Source organism: Dicentrarchus labrax, unplaced genomic scaffold (assembly GCF_905237075.1).
Source record: "Dicentrarchus labrax unplaced genomic scaffold, dlabrax2021, whole genome shotgun sequence".
NCBI lineage: Eukaryota > Metazoa > Chordata > Actinopteri > Moronidae > Dicentrarchus > Dicentrarchus labrax.
In genome coordinates, this window is record NW_026136719.1 from 36,177,331 (window position 1) to 36,190,142 (window position 12,812).

General features: G+C 41.4%; 1 protein-coding gene across 1 annotated transcript in view; it reads left to right on the top strand.

Annotated features, from left to right (window-relative positions):
* Positions 1 to 222: 222 nt before the first annotated feature.
* Positions 223 to 12,812, top strand: part of LOC127351460 (uncharacterized) — a 52,619-nt gene continuing 40,029 nt past the window's right edge. The window contains exon 1 of the mRNA XM_051379008.1: positions 223 to 364. Within this exon, the coding sequence (XP_051234968.1) occupies positions 223 to 364 (142 nt within the window). The remainder of the gene's footprint in view (positions 365 to 12,812) is intronic.

The window sequence follows — 12,812 nt, forward strand, 5'->3', positions numbered from 1 at the left end:
AACAAAAACACTGAATAATCACCTAAAAATAAGAATCGTTGTAATAAAAAGGATCCTATCAATATAATATTACAGTTACACACTGGACCTTTAAATTGTAACTAAATGATTAAATTATTGCAGCTAAAAGTTATTATTATTCACAAAAGTGGTTAAAGTGAGTATTAAACTAATGACAGTGTCTTTATGGATCATGTCTGTGTGGAGGTCTGGAGACTCCAGATGAAGTCCCTGCTGTTCCCTGCTGGTCCGGACTGTGGGTCCTGCTGGTCCCTGCTGGTCCGGACTGGACCCTGCTGGTCCGGACTGTGGGTCCTGCTGGTCCCTGATGGTCCGGACTGTGGGGTCCTGTTTGTTCAGGCAGGTATTGGAGAATCAACATGTGTGTGAACCTGCAGCAGAAACTGTCAGAGGATTGAGAGGATCTCAGGTGAGCAGCTGTAGGTTTGTGCAGCTGATGAATGAACCTGATACGGAGGACAAAGAGTGTAAAAAGCAGCACATCTGCAGTCTCATTATGTGGCTGCAGCGAGTGCTCTCTGTTTCTCTCCTGCTCAGTAATACTAATGAGAGCTAACATCTGAATCTATCCCTCAAATGTCTGAATAGGGAAAAAGCATGAACTGTTGCTTTTGGCAGCGGCGGCGGACTCGCCATAACACGCTGTTAGTGCTGTTTCTCCTTTGGCTTTTGATGGCAGCGGGGAATTTATGTGGCAGTGGATCTATCTTACGGACCGGCCCATCTGCCCCGAGCTGCCTCCACTGGCAGCGTCTCCCAAACACTGCAGATTGCTAATGTGGCATTAAACAATAAATGGACGAAACGCCGTTCCTTCAGTAATTCCTTCAAGCCGTCAGAGTCAGCAGCTGCACCGTCCTGCTCTTTTTTTATATCTATAAACCACAAACTGCACGCTGGTTCCACTGTGGAGGCAGCTTTATTTACACAGAACGTTTCATCACAACTGAGCTCAACTGCTAAAGTTTGACATCCTCTTCTTCTCTTACAGACAGTTAGATGTTCATATGGACTCATACTGTCAGTACAAGAGCTTTGATGGAGCCGAGCCCGAATATCTGCTTTAAATAAATAATTTTAAATAGTTTATTACAAGTTAAAGTAAACTATTGTATGTATACTATACTGCAAAAAAACGGAGAACTGGGTCCAGTCTGGTTCAGACAAAGAATACTTTAAATATGATTAGACCGATGGAAGTCGCTGTAGCTGCACATTGTGGTAGCAGAAAAACAACAGAACAGGTGGAGAGTAACACAGAGAAACTATGAATGAAAGTGTAACGTCTACAAACAACCAGCACCAAAGCTTTCAACATTACTGCAAAGCTTGTGATAATATATTGTGATATTGTGGTTTTAGCTGGCTAATGTGCTATTGTGAGCTTCCTTCCTAACGCAGACAAATTGCTACCTAGCTAATGTAGCAAATAAAAAAGTGCAGTTTGTGTTCATGCTTTAGTTTATCAGCTGTTATTGATATTGATCAATAGAATTTGAAATATACACTAAATACAGTCGGTTTACTCACTGATGAGGGCTCACTTAAGTTAAAAAGGTCGGGAACCAGCATACTGATATAACACTCAATAAAAACAGTTGTGTGTAACAGTTTATTCATTGTGTTATTCATTTTAAAGGAAAATCGTGTTTCTTCACTTGTGACCTCGTAATTTGTAAAACAACATTTTCAGAAAGCAAAGAGTCGTTGGATCAATCAGTTAATTGAACCATTATCTGGGGACAGGCCGGCCCAGCAGACAGCAGAACAAGAGTATCTGTGGCGAGCAGACATTTGTTGGAGCCGCCGCTTCATTCTGTCTCCTCCACTGCCACAATTGACTTGTCATGTATTTTCCAGCTAATTAGCTCTTTTAAATCAGGGGTTATGTAAGGCTGGCATTGATAAGAACACAGCGGTAAATTGACCGTGTAATGCTGCCATTCATTCGGGGACAATGACCCCCTGTAGCGATAATCAGGATTAATTAAAGACCGTTAAGGAAGAGTGATGGCGGGGCAGCATGCATGCTGGGTAGATAGCAGGGCTCTCTCTTTAACAGTGCTGTGATTGGTCAGTTGTTGTCAGAGTGTCGGGGGTTAACTGGCGGGGACGAGGGGTGACGCTGCTCTGAAAAGAGGAGGGGAGCGTTCAGACAAAAGGTCGTTAGAAAGTCAAAACCTTTCAGTTTACACACAGCAAGTAAAAGTAAGTGAGGCCAACAAACATTTAGAGACCTGCTTTATTTTTATTTTCATTCAGTCGATGCTTTAGACAAATGTATGGAAGCTCATTTATGTCATATAGATCAAATGCAATCATGATAAGAGAAAAAATATGTAAAAATAACATTTATTAGCTACTTTAATTAACTATATTTTATTTTTGTGATGCCTAAATTTCAACCTTGAATTCTGTATAAATTTGAAAATGAGACTCAGTTGATGCCTTCAGTAACGGTTATGGAAGCTCATTTATGTCAAGCAAATGTCAGGAATGATAAAATTAAAAATAAACAAATTTTTTTTAATGCCTGAAAAAGACACAAGAAGTTTTATTTGTACTCAGTTGATGCTTTAGATAAATGTATGGAAGCTCACTTATGTCAAAAGAAGATTAAATAACATTAGTAAGATACTAAATTGAATTTTAGGGACAAAGGACGTCCCGGAGGGGCTGCGAGCCGAGCTGCTGCTAACGTTAGCTCAGCTTGTTTCTCTGATAACTTAAGATCCAGACTTCCGATGACTAAAATCCTTCATCCGGTTCAAATCTAGAGTTAAAAAGCACCAAGATCTAGGGCGCCCGGTTGGGTCAGTGGGTAGAGCTGGCGACCCATGTGTCGAGGCTAAGTCCTTGCTGCAGCGGCCCAGGGTCCAACCTGCGGCCCTTTGCTGCATGTTATCCCCTCTCTCTGCTCCCCTTTCCTGTCTATCTTCAACTGTATCTATCAAATAAAGGCAATAAAAGGCCAAAAAAATAATATAATAAAAAAAAGCACCAAGATCTAAACAGTGGATGGTAAACAGTCAGTGTATGACAGCTTCTGAATATTGATTATTGATTGAATCAACTACATATAGAACAAAGCTCTAGAGTTTACACACTGTTTAATGATTATAGATTTTATTTGAGTTCTTGTTGTTTAGCTGGAGCAGCTCTCACTTGCTCATTCTCTGGGCTTCATCTTCTCTCCATATACATCCTGCTCAGGTTCCTCACCTTCACTTGTACAGAGCATTCAGGGGTTCACCAACACGTCCCTCTCCGTCAGCCTCTGTCCATTACCCTATGCGTTTTGAACAGTCCCCGAGCAGCACTGTGTGATTACTGGTGGCTCTGCTGGTTTTCTGCCATTAAAATCCAGCTTCTCTAACAAAGTGGAGCTCCCTGTGCAGCTGCTGACAACCATCAGACAGGATCCAGGGCTCTCTCCGGGGAGCTGCGAGCTCTCCTCTCCTGCAAGCACAGAAAGGACTTGTCTCTGTTAATTGTGGTGCGCTCGGGGTGACAGGTAATGGGGCTGTGGAGGAGGTGAGGCAGGGGGAGATTGGGGCCCTGCTCTGCTGCAGCCTCCACTCTCCTCCACTCCGTCTATACAGGCTGGCGGCATAATTCACTGACCATTAGCCTGGAGATTTGTTATTGCTCACTTTTAAAGGCACTGACAGAAGGCATTTCAGCCGCCGGACGGCTCCTCCGCCGGGAATTACAATGAAGGATTTTGCTTCTGCCGCTCCATTCCCGAATCCTTCCTGGAAGTCACTGCAGCCGCTCGCTCGCCTCAGCATTCAAAACATCATCTTCACTTCTCCTTCACGTGCAGGGACCAGGAGGCTGGAAATTGGCTGAGGGGATTCCCAGTCATGGAGCTTCTGATTTGTCAATCACTTTTCAATTAGCAAATGAGCTCCAAAGAACCAAGGTAGCTCCTGGTCAGAATGAGTTCAATCACCGGCTGGAAGAGCTGAGGTAGGACGGAGGAGAGCTGAGCCAGCAGGAATTATCCTCCCCTTCACACACAGCAATGAAATTAACTGAATATAATATAATTACCACTATGCAATTGATCAAATGGTCAGATTCTTAATGCGGGGCCACCGAAAGGCCGATAATTGACTTAATCCTGACGGGGACGAGAGAGCAAACATTGTAAAACAGAGCAGAATGAAATGTAACAAATAAAATAAAGCTGCAAGCAGTGATGATCAAACCCTTGCAGTGCGAGTGTGTCGGGGCATACTGCGGTTGCGTCGTGTAGACGACACTGTGAAATGTCAATTAAATCAGATGATTATGCTACACAAGCTTTACTTCCTGTTTCCAATAGCTATGAAATATGACTCAAATGAGTCCCGCCCTGAACACATCTACCAATATTCAAACGTGAAGTTTGGAGCAGGTTGGACAAAGTACACTGATGTTAGAACAACTTCCTGTTTCAAATTTTTTTTAACACCACGGACGCTCTTTGATGAAAATCCAAGATTTCTTTTACAACTTTTCATCGTGCACTTCTTTAGAGTTTACTCAGCAATTTTGAAGTTTATCCTATCAATTCTCTAGAAAGACTTTATTAAAATACAACTGGCCGACTTCCTGTTGGGTTTGGGAAATAGGACCAAGAGACTTTTTGGCTTTTCAGGTAATAATACATACGTGTACCAATTTTCATACATGTTGGTCGTACGTGTCTTGGGGGCTGATAGAAAAATAATTCTTGCATTCCAGTAAATATTAAACAATAAAATACATAAGCAGGATCTCTGTGGTCAAACATTCTTTATTCATTTATAGATACTTTTGTGTTTTTAAATCTATTAAACACAACAGACCAATCCTGGTTCGTAGGTGGAAGTAAACATCATCACTGCGGCATCTCACTTGTTAACCGCTGTCAGCGTGCCAACGAGGGCGTTGATGTTTCCTCCTCTGATAACGACCGATATGAACGAGAGAAAGTCTGTATCCGCCGGCGTCTCATTTAATAGAAGTTTCAATGATCAGCACAAAGGACGTCACAGGCAGCACGGTTCTGCTAACAAACGAACAGTGTTAGCAACATAAATCTGTTGGTCTTCCATCGCAGACAATGAATTCGTCCAGCTGCCATTGTTGGACCGCAGAGGTCAGCAGAAATGAGGGAACCTACAGCGTCTTTATTAGAAGGCCACTGATCAAGCAGCAGTTGGAGTGAGGGTGTGTTCTCTTCCTCCTTTATAAGATCCCTCTGGTGACTGTACCAGATGTACCTGTTCAACCAGAAGGAATTGATCGTCTAACTAATCTCGTTGACGTAGCATCGCGGCTTTGATCGAAACGCCCGGCGACTCTCCTCCATCACGGGTGTTTGATCTCTCCTCCTCAGGTAGGAATGGGAAATGAAGTGATCTGTTTTTTTTCCCTCCCTCCTCTGTCAGCAGCTTTGACCTCCCCCCCTTCGACGTGACAGCGGCCGCTGAAGGACGTCCCGATCGGCTGACGCTGCACTTCCTGCCTGCCGTCAGCGCGCTGGTGGCTGCCAAGGTGTGAGAGGTCCGGCTGCAGCGCGGGCACTTGATGAAGCAGAGGAATCGATGGAGCGAGGAATGATGAAGAAATGAGAGGCGGAGACGGACAGGCCGCAAAAATGAGTGTGGCACATTTTGTGGTGGGGGGTGAAACTTCAAAATAAAATGCAGAGGAGGGAGGAGGTAATCAATAACTGAGATGAAACAGGCATCCAAACATAGGTTGGTTAATGATTTTCATGTTGAAATAAATGTGAATGAAATCCTAATTAAACCATCTAACAAGCTTCCTGTTCGTTTACCTGCTGTTATCCTGAATATTTAACAGAAAATATGAAACCGGCTGAGGGTTCTCAGTCAGAACAACAATAAGCAGACAGGACAATGATTGATGAACAAGTGGAATCCTAAACTGCTCTTTGGTTTCTCGCCAGACAGTCGAGGTTTATTTGTCTTCATATCGGGGCGAGTCTGTGTTTATATTCGGCCTCTGGAGGAACCACATGTCCTGAGAAATGACCCAGCCCACCAGGAAGAGCGCAAATATGAAGTTCTGCTCATCTTAAAGTCGTTCGGTGGGAACAGTGAGAGAACAGTCCTCCCTCTGATTGTGAGATTGAGGGGATTTTAAGAGAATATTCGCCCTTTAATCTGGTTTACTGCAGAGGTACGAGCCTAAAATTAACAGATTTTAATGTCAATGGAGTTTGCTTGATCAGGGCTATACTAACTTATGCTAACTTAGGTCATAGTAAGTAAGTAAGTAAAACAGACAGCTGAAATCAATAATATTTTCAGCTCTTACCAGGTAGTCCACCATTATTTTATATTTTCAACTCTTGCGATTGAGGCACCGACATGCTCAACTAACCAGAGGTTAGGTAACATCACGCTGCCGTAAAGTGGCATCAAAGTCGCTTAATGAGCTCAGTATTGGACCTGATACTGGTATCAGTAGTAGTTTGTGTTGTGTGTGTATATGTAGTGTAATAACGTGATTAGTGCGACTCATGCTAAGGTTAAACATTGTTAGTTACAGTCAGATTGGCACCAAATCTGGGTGATGTAAAATATTACATTTTATAGTTTGGAACTACTATTTTACAGCTAATTTTTGTCCATTTACATTATAGATGTCATGAATGTTGACTTTAATTTCACTTCATTAGATGTATATTTAAAGAGTTCCTCCAACCTAAAACACAGCTGTTAGCTCAGCTACAACGCAATAAATAATATTAACATATATGTAGCTGTTTGTATTGTTAAGTTCCACATTCAGATTTTGTGTCTTCAACTTCTTTAAAAAACCTAAATCTGATATAGAAAGTGTAATAGTGTCCCCACACTGTCCGATCAATACTGAAGGCTGAATATGAGAACAATAAAACCTTTCTAACAACCAGCAGACACAGATTCAATATTTAATGAGCGGAGGTGAAACATCACAACAGTAGGAGCTCCTGCAGTCTGCAGCCGCTCCACCGTTTCCAGGCAAATTGATTTATTTCACATTATTAATGAACTTTGCTGCAGTTCCACTTGTCAGGCTCGGCCTGCGAGGGTCAATAACGAGAGGAAACTTGATGTTAGTGGATCCGGCTTAAGTGATTCTGTCGCGCTAACGATTCAATATATCAGGACAAATGTCAGCTGCTTGTAATATGTTGATTCTCGGGGCCTGATCTGCATAAGCACTGCGTCCACCGGGGGTCTCTGCTGGGGGAGGATGGACAATGACAGCCTGGAAATTCTTCTCAATAAATATTTGATGTGGAGGTAAAGACATGAGAGCAGAGTGAAAACGCTCCTCACTGAATAAACCAACACTGGAGACTGTGTGAATCCATAAAGATGTAATAAATTAAATCTACAAAAGTTATTACTTACTTATTTATAAAGTAGTTTTAAAAGTGAACAGATTCAGTTCAACTTCAGTGTAAAAATAAACTCTGCAGTACTTAAAGTGGAATTTTAGTCTTTTATACTTTATAATTACCTGTACTGTAAATACATATAAAGGTAATTTAGTATAAAGGATAATGTTCAATAAAACACTGTATTGAAAAGGACATGAAAATAATTAATTCCACTTCTTTTTTTTTTTTACAGAGGTACTCCATCCTAAAACGTGTTTTTTGAGTTGTAAACTGAATAATATGAAACACATGGATTCTGTTAATATTCACATTATTAACAATACGTCTGTTTTCAGTCAGCCTGAACCTTGTAAATCCAATGCTGACATAGAGTCGCTATAAGCTGCTAGCTTAGCGACAACACAGCTATTAGCTCAGCTACAAACAGGTAGCACACAGAGACTTTTACAAACAGCGTGAATGTGCTTCTAGTGACTGTAAAAGCTCCAACAGACTCTCAGCACAGCAGCTGCTCAGGCTGGTTAGCTCTGTTAGCTCTGACTACCAGCTCACTGTTCCTGCTACGCTGCTGTGGTCACTACGGTTGGTGTCGAGGCCACGCACCCTAAACTTACTGTCCTCTGCAGGTCTCTGATGTGTCAGTTGAGAGGGAGGGGCTAACAGGACTGAAGGGGCGGAGTAAATATTTATACTTTATATTTATAATAAGTGCACTTTAATGCTCATTTTAAGCTGTAATTCAGTGCACTTATAAAAACTAACCTACAAATGCTTATAGTGGCTCTTCAGTGTACTAATGAAATTAGTTCTATCTAGAATTATATCGTATTCTTACACAAATAGTTTACTTTACTTTATTTGAGGTTTTAAGTTCATTTCAAATACAAAACAAATATAAATTCTGTCACAAAGCATTAAAGCCATAAAATTCATACATGTGTTTAAAAGTGGGAATAGTCTGACATGGATGTTTGCATGGCCTGCAGTGATGTGTGAGCTCCAGGCGGGGAGGCGGGGGAGGCGGGTGGGAGGCGTGTAAACACTTAAGGTGACTAAACTGCTGGCTCGAGTTTTCTGGCCCACTGCAGAAATCAGTGCGATGGATCGGATGGGAGAGATTTAGTTGCAGGTGACAGAGGTCGGTGGATTGTGTATTCTGTGCAGTCAATAATAAAGTTAGGACTTATGCCCGCGGAAAGTTAATGAGCAATCACAAGGACCTTGGAAAGTCATTTGCATCTGGGCACGGGCTCCTCACTTTGGCTGGGAGAGGGCCCCGGGGACACGCAGAGAAACGGTGATACTGCAGAGCAGGAGAGCTGCCGGACGAGGAACAAAGGAAGCAGTGCACACATAACGATCACAGCTGATATCACTGAGCACGAGCTTCTTCAACGCAGACCTTTTCCAGTTCTCCAGTTATTAGTTCTCTCTAAAGCTGCTCACTGTTCTCTGAGCACAACTACATATTTAATAACTACATATTTTAGACATTTAGTGTAATAGATTGTTTAATGTTTAAATAAAAGCTGTTTGATTAAATTTTCTGTGATAAAGGCGACACTAACCGACAATATTTCACTTCCATAACAGACTAGTGGACAGAAAATGCCAAAACACACACATTCAGCTGTTTATTTTACTTGGCATAAGATAAATCCTCATTTGCATATTGAAAATAACATTTTAGAAAACGTCTAATTTCCATATTTAATCATAAAATGTCCTAAACCTTGTAATACCAAAATGAATTCTCTTAATGTGAGTAATCAACTGAGGAAATTTCATGCTGATATTTATTAGTTTAAATTTTGACCCTGTTATTTTACAGTTATTTTTTTAAGGCCGTTTTCTCAAAATTAGTTTTTTCTTAAACTCTGGAAGGTTAAAGTCAGAAATCTCCTCTTCAGTAGTTCTTACATGCATCAGTTTTATTCCTCTCTATAATCTGAAGGTTTTCACTGAGGACTTTGTTTAAATATTATAGCCTGATTTATAGAACATTTTATTACTAAATATATGGCGAATATTCATTTTTTAAGGCTGTTGACAGTATTTTCTGATTTATAAAGAGATAAAAAGAGATATTCTCTCTAAAAACATCAAACTCTAATATGTCGACAAAAGGAAACAAGAATTTGGTTTTTTTCAGTGTTCAGATTTCAGTTCTAGAAATTTATGAAATTAGTGATTTAATTAATGTCTCATTTGCAAAGTAAACATAACATTTGAGAAATAACTGTCTTAATGTGAGTAATTAACTGTTAGTTTACATTCTGACTGCAGTGAATCTTTCATTCAGATCTTTAACTAAATCTCGTTCAGCAGCTTCAGGTTTATTCCTCTGTGTTCATATATATATATATATATCATTCACAGCCTGATTTATTGTTCATTTTATTCATAAAAATAGGATTTTTTTCCCACACTCTCAAGCCCCGCCCCTTGTGCTGATACCTCAGTTGACTCCGCCCCCTGATGGAGCAGCAGGTTTATCCTGGATCTTGCTCTCTGTAGTCTTAGTCTGCCATCAGGATGATTTCTGAGGCAAAACCACATTCAGGCACAGTGAAGTTGGAGAAGTCAATCCCAGCGTTCAACAGGCCTTTAAAGGCATCACCGCCACCGCCACTACGCTCGCATGGACGATTCCCTGTATCACAGGGTCGCGCTCGGCCACACCGCACCGGCCGTGTAATCACCTCGTCTGCTTTCACATCCACAGCTATGAGGCTGTAATCTGTCCAGCACACTGCGAGGCAGGACCCAGGGCCCCTTCTCCTCCTCTCCCCGGGGGCCCCGCTGGCCTGTGTGGCCCCTCTCGGCCTCCAGAGAGGGAACCAGCGAGATCTTCCACATGGAAATGATTTGTCATAAACTGTAATGTAGCATTGGTGCATTCGTTGAAGCCGGGATGAGACGGAGAAAACACATTTAGACAAATCTCCACCTCATCTGCGGTTCCACCTCATTTCCCCCACTGCGGCCCACAATCCTCAGCTTTACTGGAGACATCACTTTATTTTAACATTTAACTAAACTATAAAGTCGTGAATGCCGGTCAGCATGCAGTCACACATTTTGTCCAATCATAAAAACTCACTGACCTGAAAGTATTAACAGGACACAGATTTAGAATAAAAATATGTGTAATTTTTGCCTCTTTGTTGGCAGATTGAGACAAAAGCAGATTTTCATTTCTCGCCATCAAACAGCAGGTTTGTTGCATGCTACATACATATGCTAACAGACTGAGGCTAAAGCTAACAGGGACACTGCTCAGACTATAAATACTGACACTGTCTCAAAATGTCTCTTTGGTCTTTCTGTACAACAGTTTCATCTCTTTTATCTGCAGACAGACTCATCGAATCTCAAATTACATGAAAATGCAGAAAACTACATTAAATGACTCGACATATGTGCTTTAATAGTTTTCAAGTTACATGTGAATAGTGTAATAATAATAATATTAATAATAATAAGATGTGCTGGATCTTGATACTGATCCTCGGTTATAAACATATTTAAAGGATCAGTTTTTCCGTGGCGGCTCCTGGCGCCCGCAGCGCCCTCCGTGGAGCAGAATTGAGGCATATAGTTAAAGCAGGCGGAGGGGAAAAATACATTTCATTACTTTGCTTTGTGGCATTTTTTCCACGTCATTACAGAGCAGTAATGGGCGATCACAGGCAGAAACAGATTGCTCTGCTACTCACATCCAACAGGCCTCATTTTAATGTGCCACCATTACGCGACTCACTGCTTTGTTACAGTCGAGTATGAGCGCCTTTTCTCCCTCCTGCCCCGTTTTCATGCATCTGTATAGAGAGAGTAGACGCTGCTCCGTCCTGACATGAGACAAATGTTTCATTCAAATGTTGCTTTCGCATATTGTGGAGGAAGTAATGAATTCCCGCGCCGCGGCGGCAGGCCCGGTTCAACCGTGTCAAGCCTGAGCGCGGCGCAGGCACGGCTCCACAGCAGCAAAATTAAATTTAATGTTCCATTCGCCGCGGGAAAGGTGCATAAATCAAAGCTTTTGATTTGCATGGACTGTGGCGAGCAACCTCATCCCATGCAAAAATAAACCAGGACAGAATATGATGTCACGGGAAAAACAATGTAATCTCAGACTTCCTAATAAAAACAAGCAACAGGCGGGGCCGTTTAATTCAGACCGCTGCTCCCATGTCAAGTATATTATTAAAAACATGGCTCCCTCCCGCCCTCCGCTTTCATTTAAGGAGAGAGGAAGCAATTTGAAAAGTTTAATATCGTTTCCCCCGAACCAGAAAAATGAAAGTTTCAACCTTTAAAATCAACAGAAACAAGTCGAGGCTGTTAATGTGGAGACAAACCTGAACCCTGTACGGGGGCCAGGGAGCGCCCACACAGGGACTTTTATAATATTTAATAAAGCTTTCTTGTTCAATCAAATGGAAATAAAAATAAAAATATAGATTTTATTTGATCAATAATGTGAAAATGTAAAAAACATTTCTTTGTATTTTTATATTAAAATCCAATCATTGTGTCTTCCTGTGAAACTAAATGCGACGCGTGCTTACGTCAGCATGAACTAACTGATTCCAACCAATAACATCCTGATATGATGGTGGTACTGTTGGGTCTCTGTAAATAATGTTATAAAGAGTTCGCTCTAGACCTGCTCTATTTGAAAAGGGTCCTGAGATAACTTCTGTTATGAATTGGTGCGATACAAATAAAACTGAATTGAATTGAATTCACCCGTCAATCAATCTTTAACTGTTAGTGACACAGAGCTCACTGATCACTGCTGCTAGCTACTGCTAATGTAGCAACCTAACAACCACCTAACAACCAAACACTGGCTCTGGATAGGACCTTTCACAGCCACCGTAGTTTCTCCTGCACACTTTGAAGGCTGACCTGTATTCAGTTGTTTGCAATCTGCAGCTTCACCACGAGATGCCACTGAAACCTGCACAGTGACAGTAAATGGCTTCAGAGAGTCCTTACATTAGAGTTAATGCTGTTTATCACTGATCACTGAAATCAGTGCCGATGTGATCAGATGTGATCAGATGTGATCCAGTAAAGTGGACAATCATGCTGATAACTTTGTAAATCAGTAAAAAGCTGCAGCTGTCGGTTCTGTTGTGTGTCTGAACTTTAATATCTCAGTTACAGAAATCGTATTCATCTTAATGTACTGAAATATTTACCTTAACATCCGATTATTGCTTTCTGTTTGTTTTTCATCTTTTGTTAATGCACACGGGAGGTAATGTGATTACTTCCTCAGTAACAGCGTCTCCATCAGTGCGCGCACACACACACACACACACACACACACACACACACACACTCACAGTGAAATGATGCTTTCAAGTACAGTGATTATCAGGCGTATCTT